Source organism: Bactrocera dorsalis, chromosome 1 (genome assembly GCF_023373825.1).
Source record: "Bactrocera dorsalis isolate Fly_Bdor chromosome 1, ASM2337382v1, whole genome shotgun sequence".
Lineage (NCBI taxonomy): Eukaryota > Metazoa > Arthropoda > Insecta > Diptera > Tephritidae > Bactrocera > Bactrocera dorsalis.
Window position 1 is genome coordinate 78,293,110 of NC_064303.1, and position 18,009 is coordinate 78,311,118.

Sequence of the window (18,009 nt, forward strand, 5' to 3'; positions counted from 1 at the left end):
GCATTCTCTTGTCAAGTCGTTATCTACCATTAGCATTTTCTGGTTCGGAGTCTATTGTTCGAAACTTCTTGCGAAAAAGAGTTTTCGTGTTGCTCAAACCCCACATATACATATGTATATTAAACTTATTAGATGGCGGGGCCACGTCCACTCTTTAAAAAGGATTCATTATGCCAAAATAAGAGTTTTATATCTTAATTTAGCGCTTAATTATGGTACTTTATACGTTTTCGATTATTGGCGATTTGTGGGCCTGGCAGTGTTCCGATTACGCCTATTCACGGACTCGTCCTTACTTTTTTGCCAAGGAACGCGCATACCAAGTTTCATTAACCCTAGAACACACACCCAGAAAATACCACGTAAACACACACCCGGGATACGTTGGTACCCGGGACCTTATTTTGCGGTTTTTTAATGCTTATTCCGATTTCTATTATTTTTTTTAAATGTATAACAAGTATTTTGTCTTTTGTTTCATTCGAATATTCCTACTGGTTCCAGCGAAATGGGCAAATAAAGTCAGGACATGCAACAGTGGATTTTTGTTTTTGTTGTTTTCCTGATAAATGCAAAACAAAATAATATAATTTATAATAATATACTTGTAGAGTAACAACGAATACACATTTTGTGGATTTTAGGAGTTTTACTATTGGCGTACAAACGTATCCCGGGTGTGGGTTTACGTAAATAATGTGTTTTTAAGGCTTTAGCTCCTGAACCAATGGTCCGATCTCAAAACTAAGTAATCTTCCTAGATCCGAAGTTAGCGATATAGAGGTATAGCGGTTCAAAAGTTACAACACTTCAAAGTTGAAAGTGGATACATTTGTAACCGGGTGTGTGTTCTAGGGTCAAGAAATCACAATTTTAACTAAAGTTACAGCCTGCACGGACAAACGGAGGGATAGACAAACAGTCTGGTCATCCTGATCATTCATATCTATGTGGTAGTTAAGGTGTTAATAAGTAAAACACTATTTCAAAAGCTAATTAATTATTACTTTATTCACTTCACAAGTAAATCCGACTTCAAATATATTGTGAATATGAATATATATATGTAAATGTTTTATGTTGCCTACGACAGAACACGTGTGGTCTCGTCCGATGATCAAAAGGAATAGGAAGAATTAGATAAGCTAATGTGAGGTGATTAATATTGTAATACTATGTTCAGACCGACACTTAATCACACGATTTCGGCTGTTGAATGGATTATCCCACTAATCTTAAAAATTTATCAAGATTTCGCCATGCAAAAATGACAGTTCCAAATCACTTCATTGAAATGATTTGAAACTGATCCACGCTAAATCTGTCCGTGCGACTCTGATTTTGCGCAATCTACTTGTCAGCACTGGAAAAATACTAGTCAGCACTGGAAATCTGTTACGTTATCACAGCTGATTTAGACACTACAAAGGGAAAAAAATGTAAACAAACACATTTTTTTTAGAGCAATGAATCTAATTTCACCTGAAAATCGACCAAAAAAATGAAAAAATGCATCCATTATTTCTATTATATGGAAATATTAAAAAAGACGGCTTTTATTTCAAAATACTATATGACAATCTTTTCTTTTGATAAATATTAAGCGATGTGAATTCTTGAATGACAATAACAGCTGTTTTTTAATCTTTCTAACGGCAGTGAGAACACTGTTGGGTTATGAAATGCTTAAATGTAATCTAATCTTTGAAATTTTCGGTCTGAACATAGTATAACGGGATTAAATGTTTTAGTTTGCTGAACACAGTATTACCAGATGAAAGTTTCTAATTACGATAAGAATAGTTAATAGGTAGATCTATTACAATTTGGAGAGATGCTAATTGCTACATAGACGTAACGCTATTATTTCGATTATTTTAGGTGAATAAAACTATTATACTCTATCCTAGTAAAGTAACATATCTTTGAATTCACCTGGACCGAAGGCTCACGTGGCGAAAACATATAGAGAGTAAAATAATTTGTATGAAGTTAAGTGCAGCAAATTTAAATTGGCTTTGAAACAAAAATTCTAAACTTAGCCTAGACAAGAAAGTCCTGTTTACAATGCAATCATAAAACCGATTTGGATGCATGGCATTCAACTGTGAGGTACGACCTGCGCAGCCAACATTGATATAATAAAAAGGTTTTAATCTATGTAAAATGCTTAGAACAATCACGGGTTGCAAAATGAGACATATTTCTAAACTTCGTGACATCCAAACCCATTGGCAAATGCCTTGGTAAATTCCTTCAATCAAACACGTTTAAAAAGAAGTGATCTACAGGGTTTGTCCGGAAAGTTATTTGAACTGAGTCGATTTCAAAAAAATGTGTTTAACCAATCGTTACAATTCTTTAAAAGCTTTCAAAATGGGATCCTTTTGCAGCGCTGCCCGCGCGATTTCCAATCGGCTGCGATGTCTTGTCGGACCCGATTGACTCTTCGTTTGAGTCGCTTGAGGACTTCCAAGTAAAACTTGGCGTTTACGGTTTGTTCAGGAGGAACAAATTTATGGTGGACGGTGCCTTTGATGTCAAAAAAGACAATGAGCGCGAAAATGTTTGTCCTACTTCTCCAGATGCTCGGAGACAACTGACCACCTGCTCGCTCGTTCGTTAGCTAGGAACGCCCTCTACCGAATCCAGTCTGTGCGCGCACGCTCCGAAGTACAGTCGCGGTGGAAGAAAATCAATCACTTCAGTCCACAAAATATTAACACAGTTCAAATTTGCTTGTATGTACAAAAGAGGAATTCTCCTAAATTTGTGCTGTTTACAATTGCGCCGACCAGTAAACTTACTTGTATCTACAAAAAGGGAATTTGTGGGAATTTCTAAATTTGTGAAATAAACATATTTTGCACAAACTCGATGAAATATACGTTCAAAAATTTAGAATCGTGCTAAATGGAATGAAATCGTGTAACAAAAACAAAATTAGGTGTACGAGTACTTATAATATACTCGTATATACCACTATGTATATCCTTTTCGAATTATTTTTATTTGCAACAACATACCATTAGGTGAACCAGTATAGCCGGTATATATGTATGTAAATATACAGGATTGAGATTTGCACTTACGGTCAAATTAATGATTGATACAAATTCTTAGAGATGATATTAAATACAAATCATTATATTAGTCTTACGTTCAAATTTGTAACAAATGCGGTAGATAGGGTCTAGTATTAACTATTTTTAGAATAACATATCATATAGTTTTGAAGTAGGCTGTTCGCCAAGAAATGAAAATTGTGGCAGATAAAAATGAAATTTCGGTATTTTTCTAGATACAATTTTGACAACTTGTAAATATGATATGTATTCAGGAACAAATGAATGTAAAATAACCGCTAAATATATAACAATTATGTTATTGATACGTAATTACTCATTTGTTTATTTAATTGTTTATTCCATTCAAAACAAAAATGACAATAAATGAAATTATTTGAAATAATATTTTTGTAGTTGATTAAAAGATCTTAATGTAAATGTATTTATTTATATATAATTATGTGTGTACATAAGTATGTGCACCGAATGCATGTAGTTTGTAGCAGCCTCGCACGATGCCTAAAATTCTCCATTAATAAAAAACCTTCAAATTAGTGAATTGAAAATTTTAATTCATATTACGAATATGATACAGGTGCCTTGTGCTTAGTGATAAAAAAAAAAATTTCAATCGCAAAATAATTTCCTTAAAAATATAAAAAAACGAAAAATAAAATAAAAATTGTGACATCTGTTTGTTCGCTGAAACCAATAACTACAATAATAAGTACCTGTATTGCGATCGCTGGGAAGTGCAACAACATAAATGACGACGATGATGATGCCGTTATGGGATGGCAAAAAGTAAGAAAACGACCAGCGAAAAGATCAATGCAGAACTCACCAAATGTGACTAGAATACAACCGGCACTGGATTATGGCGCATCCACTTCAAATGATGTTAACCAATTCAATATTTTAAATAACGATGATGAAGGAACATACACGAAGAATACAAATCCTGATAATATAACGAATGATAAAAATGCAGTTGAACAAGAGCGTGAGAGAAGTGAAATACTGGAAACTCCAAAACCCCCACCAATTTTTATAGGCGACGTCTGTGAAATTAGTGGTCTATTAAGTTATCTTAAAACTAAAATTAATGTCAACGAATTCAGCTATAAATCACAACGTGATGGTAATGTAAGAATCATGGTTAAGACGGTCGATAAATATAGAGAACTCATCAAAGTGATGAGAAATGATAATATTAAATTTCATACGTTTCAACTTAAGCAAGACAGAGCCTTTCGTGTAGTAATCAAAAATCTTCATAGCACTACGCCATTGGAAACAATTAAAGCCGAGGTTGAGCTGCTTGGGCATGCTGTTCGAAGTGTTAATAACATAAAAAGTCGCATTACTAAGGAACCACTAAATATGTTTTTCTTAGATCTTGAGCCAGATAATACTAACGCGGAAATTTACAACGTAAAATATATTGGGAACGCTGTTGTTATTATAGAATCACCAAAGAAGGTAAGCGATATCGTTCAATGTTTTCGTTGCCAGGAATTCGGCCACACAAAATCATTTTGCAATAAAAAATTTAAATGTGTTAAATGTTCGCTACACCCAAGTGACAACTGTCCTAAAGACAAAAACATTCCAGCTAAATGTGCTAATTGTTTCGAGAACCATGCTGCCAGTTATAAAGGCTACATAATTTATCAAAAAATTATGTCTAACAAAAAGTCTGCCACCAATGTTTTGGATAATAGCCAATCTCAAAATAGCCGGTCCAATTATAGCCAGCCAAACTTCATAAGGCCAAGTAGTCAAGTAAATAACTTAAACCTCAAAAACAATAGGCCAACTTATGCTCAGGTAGTGGGAAATGATAATATAAACAATCAAGGCGATGCATTGTCAAGAATTGAAATTGAATTTAAAAAACTTGATAATGTGAATTTAGTAAATATACAAGCTGCAGCTATTCAAATTAAATGTATGCATATTGATGTATCTATAGCAGCGGTGTACCTACCTCCGCGGTGCGCGTTTAAATTAGATGACTATAAAAAATTCTTTCAAAGTCTCGGTAACCACTTTATTGCTGGAGGGGACTATAACGCAAAGCATCCTTGGTGGGGATCTAGACTGAGTAACCCCAAAGAAACTGAGCTATTTAAATGTATAACAAAGTTCAATTACTCAACTATTTCTACCGGAAAACCTACATTCTGGCCTAGTGACCCTCGAAAAAGACCTGACCTGTTAGATTTTGTTGTGTACAAATTTCCAATAATTGTAACTTTTGGGACTACTGTGTCAAGTATGGAAAAACCATACAGGATTATTACACAAAATACGGATATAGCAGCATTTAGAAATTGGCTTGTGCATCGAACTAGTTTAGATATACCATTAAAATCTGGCGATGAGATTGACTTAGCAGTTGAAAATCTTACAAACTCTATTCATGAAGCGGGATTTCTTTTCACTTCACAATCAAGTGTTAACGAAGTTAAAAAATAGATAGAGATAATCAAGACAAAGCCGAAGCTTTTGCTTACCATTTACATTCAGTTTTTAGACCAAATGTAATTCCAGATAATGAAAACACTACTGAAGTACGAAACTTCCTAGAATCGCCTTGCCAGATGAGCCTGCCTATTCGAAAAATTTCTATCAAGGAAGTAACGACTGAGGCAAAGAAAATTAAACTTAAAAAATCGCCTGGTTTTGATAAAATTGATGGTCTTACTGTTAGACACCTGCCCTAAAAATGTATCAGACTACTTACTTACATCTACAATGCTATGCTCAGACTCGACCAAGTCAATGGAAATGCGCTGAAATAATAATGATTCCAAAACCCAATAAACCGGAGCACTGCCCTTCTTCATACCGTCCAATTAGTTTACTGCCGACCTTCTCTAAGATATTTGCAAAAATATTTCTAAAGAGAATGTTACCTATTTTAGAGGACCAAAATATATTACCGGAACACCAGTTTGGGTTTAGAAGGGGGCATGGAACTCCTGAGCAATGTCATCGAATTGTTAAAATTTTCACGAGTGCTTTCGAATGTAAACAATACTGCGCAGGGGTCTTTTTAGATGTTAAACAAGCATTTGATAAAGTATGGCACCCAGGATTACTTTATAAAATAAAGAAATGGTTTCCAGCGCCTTACTACCTATTTATAAAATCATTTTTAAGCAATCGTAATTTCTATGTCCAGGAAAAAGATGCATTTTCTGAGCTTTATTCGATTGACGCTGGAGTTCCCCAAGGGAGCGTCTTGGGCCCCGTGTTATATACAATATTTACAGCTGACCTATCGATCGCTAATGGCTTAGAGGTAGCAACTTATGCTGATGATACGGCATTTATCGCCACCAGTTTTAATGCTAGTGAAGCCTCACTTCACTTACAAGAACAATTTAATATTGTCGAAAAATGGCTAAAGAATTGGAAGATAGAAGTAAATACACAGAAATCCGTTCAAATTACGTTTACGTTAAGGACTGAGAAATGTCCCTCTGTAACATTAAATGGCTCCATAATACCTGAAAGTGAAACTGTGAAATACCTTGGTCTTTATTTGGATAGACGACTCACTTGGAAGATACACATAAAAGAAAAAACAAAGCAGCTCAAATTTAAAACTAAAAAAATGTACTGGCTTTTAGGTCAGCGATCACAACTTAGCCTTGAAAATAAAGTACGACTTTACAAGTCAATCCTTAAGCCAGTATGGACGTATGCAATGCAGTTATGGGGTACGGCGAGTATATCCAACATTGAAATCATCCAAAGATATCAATCGAAAACTTTAAGAAGCATTGTAAGTGCTCCTTGGTATGTGAGCAACTTCGAAATCCACAAAGACTTAAATATACCTTTTGTTAAAGACGAAATCAGCAAATCTTGTGAAAAGTATTTAGATATATTGTCTAATCATGAAAACTTACTAGCAATAAATTTACTAGACAACAGTATGGATATTAGACGCTTAAAACGAACTCACGTTTTGGATCTTCCATATAGATTTTAAGTAGTTTTAAGAATTTTAAACAAATAAAATAATTTAAGAATATATTGATTAGTCTCAATGGAGAACAATCAATCCTGTTACTATTAATGTATTTAAAAAATTTGCTGATTGTCAATTGATAGATTGCAAATAAATATATATTATAAAAAAAAAAATATTACGAATATATTTGATGTAATTAACAAAGCAAACATTCAAACGACGCAATTAGGTTTGTTTTGAACTTGAACTGATATTTTCAATGTAAAACTTGTTTACATCATAGGAAACTTTTTCACCACAACTCAGCACAGATAAAAATATTACCATTTCGCTCATATCCTTATAAAAATTTAAATTTTAGTTTAATTCCATACTTTTCGGGGAAAAAAGTTTTGGTTTAATATGTATATACATATCTCCCTAGCTGGCACAATTAGACACCAAAAAAAGTTGTTGTAAAAATTAAATGGGCATTGTTTGGCCTTGAAACTTATTTAAAGACATGGGGAAAGCTAAAAGAATTGGAAGCTATAGCCTCCTTAATAGAATTATATATTCTGATGATATCATTGGCATATGTGGCAACAGGTCATGTACCTTTGAAATTTCTGGTCAAAATGATTACGAAATTACTTCTACTGCATAATCTAGCTGGATTCAAAACACGCAGAAGGTAGTAGATGAACCAATTTTTAGCCAAAGACTATATAGTGGTATAGTGGTATTTGTTAGTAAAAAACTTTGAAAGTTAATTTCTCATGTACATTTTTAACTGCCAATATAGCTCGATTACTGAACCAGTTATAATCCAAGTACTTATTTTTTTGTCCTGTAAATACTCTCAATTTATTAATTTTTTGTAGGAACAACAATGTAGATTCTCTGTTAGAAAGAATCAATTGTCAATCGATGTGTCTTAAAAATTTGTCGTAAAAATAATTGCATTAAATATTCTATCAGAAATCACAACAAATTAATAACACAGCACCACCATGTAACCATCGAGGATGAGCATGAGTCGATTTAGATATGACCGTTTACAAGGTATCTTCACGAAATTTGGAAGGAATTATTTTGAAATAACGTTGCTTTTCAAGAAATTCGAAGAAATTGCTCAGGTCGTCAGGTTAGAGGAAAAAAGAAAGCTTCACAAAATTAGGCATGGATTACTGTGTAAAGCTACAATCTCCGAAAACATACTTTGGGTCGGCTTTAGTATACCGTCCCATGATTTCGGGAATAAAATGGGTATTGTCGAATAGGCCAGATTCTGCAGATCAAAAATACTATAGCCGCAGGAAGCTTATAGTTTTCCAGATATTCGCGTTTAAAGTTGAAAATTACCACTATTTGAAGTACGTATTTTCTCGATATAAAATTAGTTTTGTACTTATATTTTGCACTTGTATATCTACTAGCACTTCACTAATTCGTTTGTACACATTTATTTAACACTAGTTGACTCCGCAACCTTGTGCTTTGAAATGAAAAGAAAGTTAAATTTATCATTTCATTTTTTTTCTATGTAACGCAGCTTGATAAACAAAAAATTTTAGTTTCTGTACCGGTGTACAGAAAAGATAATTATCCAACTCGTGAGCACGCTACATATATGAACTCCTTTTTGCGTGGGCGACATTCGGCCGCAGCTATAACTATATACATATATTAAATCCTTTCCAATACATTGAACTATAGCATATAGCGGACATGCAAACTGAACGATCAAGTTCATTTTGTTGTATAGACAATTTTTTGGCGAAATTTTGGGTGATATTTGACCTTGATCATAGTCGGTATGATGCACTATAAGTATGTTTGATAGGTATGTATGTATTATAGGTATGTACGTAGTAAATTTGAGTGCGAAACTTGAACGTTTTAAGTTTTCTTGTGTGCGTCCAAATAAATTACCCAGGGGATAATTTAATTGTTTTAATTTTTTGTCAAATATAATCAGAAGCAATTAAATAAACTCTTTCACTAACCTCAAAGGTGTTATGCAATCAAGTTGTGTACAAACTCCATCCTCGCTTACATTTCCCGCAAAGTGAACTTTAGCTTTGGTAAATATCTCACACTCACCCAGATGATCGGGTATATCAAAACAGGCACTACACAGTGGCCAATCACATCTTTCACAACGATCCAACGAATCACCATCTTCACCGAAAAATAAATCACGATAACAACCCAGACAAACAATACCGCTGTTCTGTTTGGGGCCAATCGCGAATGGAGACTCCTCTACCACCATTTCACCCTTCTTTACAATTTCTGTAGTCACTAATGAACGACCCATTAGTGGATCCATTACGATACGCCATTTAAGCATAATTTCGGCTGCTCCGCTTTGGGCAGTATATATTGAAGATAATTCGTATAACTCAATTATTATTGAATTTTTCAGTCGGAATATTAATATTTATGTAATAGAAAATTTAAAAGTTGTAATCAAAAATAATAATTATATTCGGTTTTGGTATATTGGACCAATTTGTTTATTTTCAAAAAACCTCTCAACAAAAAAATTAATAAAGTGTAATTGCTTGTATTAACTGATAGATGTGTTTCCTTGATTAAATACACTTTTCGATTAATACTTTTCTCAGGGAAAATACTCAGTGATGGGTTTTATATGTCAATAGTATTGCAACGATGTCATGTAAGTATATATGTTTCTACAGAATTTTATTTTTAGTTTTGGTGTTTTGTGCACACACGAACTGTAGCCTAAAGGGAGCTCCATTCTCTCTGCAACTAAATTATACAAAAAAAGATGTTCATTCATTTATTTTTAAGTTTTACATCTACTATATATACATAACGTTCTGCAAGAAATTTGTTACTTTTTTGTTGACTTTGAACAAAATTATTTGTTCACAATTTAGAAACTTATACATACATACATACATACCTGCAATGTAGTTATTAGCGAATTATAGTGGGGACCGGTAAGAACAACATTTGTGTAAGTTTATGTTTATGTTATGTTTTCATGTTATTTTCTATATTTAAATATCACTAGAAATTTCTAGCAAATTTTCCGAAAAAAAAGTAAGTGAAAGTAAACACAACAAAGAAAAAAGCGGAATTCACAAATATGCATACATACATATATCACCACCCCAAAATTGAGAGGGTAAAGTCGGTCAAGCACCTAGTAGTAAAGGTTTGTACGACAATTGTAAACATATATTTGTATGTATGTACACATTTGCATTAAATCTTACATTCAGAAATTTAACTTGAAATATGTAATAATGTGTATGTACTCTTCAACAAAAATTATAATTTTATTTGTTAAAGAAATTTTCGTTATTGTTATATTACCTTGACCACTTATTCTAGAAAGTATAGATGCTTTGCAAATAATAACCGACCGACATATTCAGCATAAAACTTGTTAGAAAAACGAAAATCATGATTAGCAGTATTGCCTAGATTTTATTTATTTTTGCTAGTACTACAATCTACAAAGTCAACTGATACTGAGGTGCACACATTTGATACCTAGGGTCCTGAACAGTTTGAATTCGACTTGAACAATTTTTGACCTTAGGGTGGCATGGTTCAAAAAATTATTATTAATTGCTTCTTGATTTGTATACTGGAAAATGAAAGTATCGTTTTTTGCCAAATAAGACGTGTCATTACTATATCTCAATTTTTACTAAAGTTACAGCTTCCACAGACAAACGGACGGACGAACAGGCAGACATCTTAATCATTTATATATATGGTATATAAACCTATACTATACTCTGTAGAAAGCGACAAAGCGAGGCAAGCTGTTGCATGGATTTTTGAGATGAAGAGTTCTATATTGCGAAAGATGTGGTTGACATATCTGGGAACATATCCAAATAATGAGCTAAGGAATGTAAAGAATGAACTTAGCATCTTATCTTTACAATTGCGTCAATATCCAGACAAATTTTATGACCACAAGAATGGACATTCGACTATATTCTTCTTAACATAGCACCAGATTTATTGAATAATTTTTATTAAGCCCCCTATTTTACCGTGTGATAAATTAATAGTAACTAAGAAACGCAACACAGTAAAGGAGAAATCAACAAACACTAATAATAGCAAAAAGAGTTCAGGCGAGAAACCAAAGCACAGCCAGCTTTGCTCTCTTGGGCTCATCGAAAGTCGTTCTAGTGTTCGTTCTCACTCTGACAATATTCAGCCTTTTACGTACGAAGACACATGCAGCGATTTATAGTATAGAAGTAGTTAGCTGGATTTCTTTTCAAAATGACTTCGAATTTCTCTTTTAAATCCATTAAAAACTCACAATATTTTCAACTTTCTTAAATATACATACGTAAAATCATTGACTTTGCATTTTAATATAATACACTTTATTCAACTTGAATCTATATAAATGTTTTTTATAATCTTGCAACATGTTGCTACAGAGTATGGTAGTTATATTCACCTAACGGTTCTTTGTGTCACCTAAAAATTATCGAGTTAGGTATAGGGTTGTGTATATGGTATAAATGATTAGCATGATGAGAATATTCAGTCGGTCATCATCATGTTAAAGGACATATGTTAAAGCCACCAATTGGAAATTTAAGTGACTTGAGTAAAAATTAAGATGTCGTAATGAAACTTGGTACTAAGTTCCTTGTCAAAAAAGTGGGGACGAGTTCGCAGATTGACATATTCGGACCACTGCCACACTCTCTAAACGCCATTAATCGAAACCCTATAAAAAACTAAGCACTAAATAAGGATATAAACCTGTAATTTGGGACGGGGGATTGCAGTAGCAAGGAGCACTTGTGGGTAAAAGAATAAAAAAAAACATAAACTATTAGGTGGCTTCGACATTAAAAACTACTAAAAGCGAGATGAACTAATGCATCAGAGGCATTAAATTTTACACTCAGAGGACTTCATAAGGGACGGAGTAAAAAATGTACCAAGGAAGTGGCACCGTCTACATTTAAGAGTAATCAGTGTTATGTTATACTGCCAAAATGGGCTCAATGAGACTAAAACCATGCCTACTTCATCTGTAGTACAATTTTAAATTCCATGCGATTATTTCACTTTCCAGTACACAAATCAAGCACCAATATTTTTGCCAAATATATGGACCCCATTTTTCTTCCCCCATATTTAAAGATTTCCGACTTTACACATGACTTTCAGGACTTACATGGGTTTACGGGTTTCAAAAAATCGATTTTTGTTGTCTTAATAAATTCTTCTTCTTTACTGACGTAGACAATGCTTACGCGATTATAGCTGAAATAACAACAGCGCGCCAGTCGTTTCTTCTTTTCGCTACGTGGCGCCAATTGGATATTCCAAGCGAAGCCAGGTCCTTCCATCGGAGTGGAACTCTTTCTTTTCCTCTGCTATCCACGGAGTGTTTTCGTCCATTTGGACAACATGACCTAGCCAGCGTGGCCACTGTCTTTTAATTAGTTGAACTATGTCAATGTCGTCGTATATCTCATACAGCTCATCGTTCCATCGAGTGGGATATTCGGCATATTTGGCGCATAGTGAATATCTGGTCAGTTGTTGATTTGCCAGGTCTAAAGCTACACTGATGAGATACAATCAGTTTGTTGACGGTGGGCTTTAATCTTTCACACAATACGCTCAATAGAACCTTATATGCGATGTCGAGGAGGCTTATCCCACGATAGTTGGCGCAGAGTGGGGGGTCTCTCTTCTTGTGGTTTGGGCAGAGCACACTTAAATTCCAATCGTTGGGCATGCTTTCAACAGACCATATTTTACAAAGAAGCTGATGCATGCTCCTTATCAGTTCTTCGCCGCCGTGTTTAAATAGCTCGGCCGGCAATTCATCGGACCCGCCGCTTTGTTGATTTTCAGGCGTGTAATTGCTATTCGAACTTCTTCATGGTCGGGCAATGGAACGTCCGCTCCATCGTCATCGATTGGGGAATCGGGTTCGCCTTCTCCTGACGTTGTACTTTCACTGCCAATGAGCAGGTTGGAGAAGTTTTCCCTCCATAATTTTAGAATGCTTTGGGTATCGATCATCTTTGGTGGTTTAACAAGAGTATGCTCCGGTCTTGAAACCTTCTGTTAGTCGCCGCATTTTTGGTCACTACCCCTGTCTTCCAGCTTGTCAAGCTCTTCATACTCACGCATTTCGGCCTCTTTCTTTTTCTGTCTGCAAATGCGTCTCGCTTCCCTCTTCAAATCTCGGTATCTATCCCATCCCGCACGTGTTGTGGTCGATCGTAACGTTGCGAGGTAGGCCGCCTGTTTTCTCTCCGCTGCGACACGGCACTCCTGGTCGTACCAACTGTCTTTTGCATTTTCGGAAAACCAATGGTTTTGGCAGCTGCACTTAAGGAGTTTGAAATACCATCCCACAGATCCCTTATACCGATTGGTTGACTAGTGCTCTCAGAGAGCAGGAGTGCAAGTCGAGTAGAAAATCGTTTCGCTGTCTGTTTTGTGCGTTTTTCGCTGCACAGAGGTGGGTGCGAATGTTGGCTGCAACAAGGTAGTGGTCCGAGTCGATGTTAGGATCTCGAAGCGCACGCACATCTAAAACATTATTTTTCGTCTATCACAACATGATGGATCTGGTTGGTAGTTTTTCTTATCTAGTAATACATATAGTACTACATATAATTATATTTCAAACCAAGGCGTAGTCGATCAGCCTCGATCCTTTTGGGGATGTTTCATCGTGGAGGCTAAATTTACCGACCATAGTCCCAAAGATACCTTCTTTGGCCACCCTGGCGTTAAAGTCGCCGAACACGATTTGGATGTCGTGGCGGGGGCAGCTCCCATAAGTGCGCTCCAAGTGCTCGTAGAAAGCATGTTTGGTCCCATCGTCCTTTTCTTCCATTGGGGCGTGGACGTAAATCAGCGATGTGTTGAAGAACTTCACTTTGATGCGGATTGTTACTAGACGTTCATCCACCGAGGTGAATGACAGTACTCAGCGACGGAGTCTCTCTCCCCCCACGAATCCCACGCCAAATTTGCGCTCCTTCATATGGCCACTGTAGTAAATGCCACAAGGACCTACTAGCCTCAGTCCTTGTCCCGTCCATCGCAATTCTTGAAGGGGGTGATGTCAGCCTTCACTCTAACGAGGACATCAACCAACTTGGCAGCGGCACCATCCGAATTAAGTGACCGGACATTCCAGCTGCATGCCCTCAAATCTTAGTCCTTATTTCGTTTGCCATGGTCGTCATCCGAGGCTGTCGTTTACTTTTCATTGGTACTGTTTTTTACGTGGCTGGTCCCAAACCCAGCGCACAAGCTTGTTGAGGCAATGTTTCTCTTTCTTACTTTAGCTCGCCTTCAAACGGATGTTTTTAGGCTACCCAGAGGATACTTGGTCAAATTCTACACCTCTAAAATATTGTCTTAAGTTTTCATTGTGATCCGAGTAATAGTTTCTAAGTTACAGCCTTGAGAACTTGTGCGCAGGAGGCTTGCTAGGCTAAATGCGCCACGTTCTAAATTAAGGATTTATGTAAAACACGTATTTTTCACTTTAGATGATTTTGTAAGGATTTATCCTGCCAATGCGAGTGCATCTTTTCCCGAGGGGTCACCGGAAATGCAATGAACGAGTTTAAAATATTTTTTTTCCAAAAATTTCAGATATTCTTTGCTAATAGTGTATATTTGTAAAAATAAAAAATTCAAATAAAACATTTCAGTTTTTATATAAATAAAAATTGTTGAAACAAGTAGGGAAGGGCTAAGTTCGGATGCAACCGAACATTTTAAACTCTTGCAACTTGCAAAAATCAAAGTCAGGGAAATACTTTAACCAATCATATAGAGTAAAGCCAGCTGAACGTTCGAAAATCCTGAAGTAATAGTATTAATAATATAGAATAAAGATACACTGTTATGAGTAAAACACGCTTGCTTATTATCATTGGGATACCGATATATGCGGTACAAAGTCACTCCAAAATTCGAAAACCTTTACATTAAGTATATAGGGGCTACGGAAGTATTGGTCCGATTCCACCCCTTTTTTGGCATACAGACATACCATTATAAGAGAAGGATCATCCCTTAATTACACATTGACCGAATTTTTCGATCAAAAGTGAACTTTAGGTACCGGGGTCTAAATATTCGGTACCCAGGGGCTTGAACAATTTTAATTTGATTTAAGCAATTTTTAGTCATAAGGTGGCAAAGTTTTATGCCGTAATATTAATTGCTTCTTGACCCGCCACGTAAAAAATGCACGACCATGACAAACGAATTAGGGAACAATCATAACTTTGAAGTACTAGAAAATTTCCACCACCAACAATGTCAGCCTGGAAATCCAACGCAGGATAACTCTTGCAAACAGGTACTACTTCGCACTGAGTAGGCAATTGAGAAGTAAAGTCCTCTCTCGACGAACAAAAACCAAACTCTATAAGTCACTCATAATTCCCGTCCTGCTATATGGTGCAGAGGCTTGGGTTGCAGAGGATGGAACGATGAGCTATATGACGACATTGACATAGTTCAGCGAAACAAAAGACAGAGGCTGCGCTGGCTGGGTCATATTGTTCGAATGGACGAAAATACTCAAGCTTTGAAAGTATTCGATGCCGTACCCGCTGGGGGAAGCAGAAGAAGAGGAAGATCTCCACTCAGTTGGAAGGACCAGGTGGAGAAGGACCTGGCTTCGCTTGGAATATCCAATTGGCGCCACGTAGTGAAAAGAAATAACGACAGGCGTGCTGTTATTAACTCGGCTATAATCGCGTAAGCGGTGTCTACGCCAATAAATAAGAAGAAGAAGAATATAAAATTCTGCTATATGGAAAGTAGGCGTGATTGTTCTCCGATTTCGTCCATTTTCACAATGTGACATAAAAATGTAAGAAGAATATTATGTACTAAATTTTGTTGAAATCGGTTTGTCTAGTCCCGAGACATGGGATTTCACCAAAAATCGGGAGGTGCCACGCGTGGGGTTATCCTCCGATTTCATCCATTTTCATACTGTCAGTAGAAGTCAATTTCTTTCGCCAGTGTTCTCAAACCAAGTGACGCGCAAGCCATCGCTCTCACTATAGCACCTCTCTATTTTAACACTGCTCAGTTATTTCAACATAATTATCTCATCTGAATTATTTATTGCATCAGCCAAAGAAGAGCAGACGCCATGCTTACTTGAATTCACCTCAAATAATGCTATTTCGGATTTACCGAATTTTATTTATCCATTCTGCGACACGGCCTTCCGACCTTCACGCGTCCTTACGGGTCATGTTTCTCAATATAACTTAACATAAGAGTAGGTAGGTAGGCAGGAGTGCAGCCCTATCGAGCTCAATTCGCACTTGATGTGCCATTTTGATACACTGTTCGTAGAACCTCCTGTATTTGCTATTACGTTTTACCGTCTCTCTCAAACCATTTTGAGTCTTCGATGAAGCTACTTATGTCCGATCTGCTTTTAGTGGAAATCCATTCAAGGTTTCCAAGTGTTTTGTGTTGGATCTGTGCTAGAGCTGGGCATTCGCAGAGAAAGTGGAAGACTGTTTCCTTGTTCTCTGCTACTCCACAGCCACGGCAGATGTCGTTGTAGGGCATACCCATTTTGGATGCGTGTTCCCCAAATGGCCAGTGCCCTGTTTTGGTAGTTGTTACTCTGTAAATACTTTTCCTAGACCTAATTAATAAGTCATTGGTTCTTTTCCTGTCATATGTTGGCCATAATTGTTTAGTTATGACGCAGTTTGTAATGTTTTTCCACCTGTTATTTGCAACTTGTTGAAATTGTCTATTGATCTCTCCTTTGATCGATCCTAGCGGGCTTGGTATTAGCTCCGTCTCGGATTCGTTGAGGAAAGCTCCTGCCTTTGCCAACTCGTCTGCTTTTTCGTTACCGAAAATCTTCCTATGGCCAGGAACCCAGATCAAGTTTAGTTGAAGCTTGTCTTTTATTGAGCTTAGTGCTCTCTTGCAGTTGTGAACTATGCTGGAGTTTGTCATGGGTGAAAACAAGGTCAGGGGCGCCGCCTGGCTATCCGTAAATATAGTTGCTTTATTTATATTCCCGCGGTTTTCTAATAGAGCTTCGCAGGCCTTTTCTATACCTAGTATTTCTGCTTGGAAGATACTAGCCGAGTTTGGTAGACGTATAGAGAGAGATATGCCAAGATCAGCCGAGAATATCCCCGTACCCCCGCACCAGTAACACTGGCACATGCTGCTCTTTGTATACCATTTAATTTTTTAATGTTGAATTGTTTGTTTAGCGCTGGCCACCATACCAGAGCTCCATATGTAAGTATAGGTCTTATGACCGCCGTATACATCCATATGACTATACTTGGTTTAGGCCCCAATTCTTGTTGACGATTTTCTTACAAGTATAGTAGGCCATGTACATATGTTTTGTTTATTCTTTTTTCTACATATATTACTTTTCCACGACAGTTTGGTGTCAATCTCCACCCCCAAGTATTTAGCTGTGAGGGATAGAGTGAGTGTTGTACCGTTTAGTAACGGAAGTTGAAACTGAGTTATTTGGTTCTGCTTGTGAATAGCATCAGTTCTGTTTTGTTGGGGTTAACTCCTAGTCCATTGGTTTAACCTTCGAAGTGCTCTTTCCATAATCTCGCTGACTGTTGAAGGAAACATGCCTGATACCAACAAAACTATATCGTCTGCATACGCTACTGCTTTCACTCCTCCACCGTTTAGTTGGAGGAGTATTTCGTTCAGCGCTACAAACCATAGGAACGGAGAGAGGACCTCTCCTTGAGGCGTCCCTCTACTCACATAACTTGTTTGTGTTGCATCGCCGTTTGAAGCTATAATCTTCCTATTCTCAAGCGTCGATAGTATCCATCTGCACACAGTGTCATCTATGCCACCATGTGCCAGAGAATTAATTATCGTATTTACTTCTATGTTATTGAAGGCGCCCTCTATGTCTAGAAAAGCAGC

General features: G+C 36.5%; 1 protein-coding gene across 1 annotated transcript in view; it reads right to left on the bottom strand.

Moving 5' to 3' along the window:
- LOC105228155 (SET domain-containing protein SmydA-8) overlaps positions 1-9,663 on the bottom strand; it is a 39,728-nt gene extending 30,065 nt beyond the window's left edge. Inside the window, exon 1 of the mRNA XM_011207847.4 lies at positions 9,045-9,663. Within this exon, the coding sequence (XP_011206149.1) occupies positions 9,045-9,391 (347 nt within the window). The 5' untranslated portion in view covers positions 9,392-9,663. The remainder of the gene's footprint in view (positions 1-9,044) is intronic.
- Positions 9,664-18,009: the final 8,346 nt, after the last annotated feature.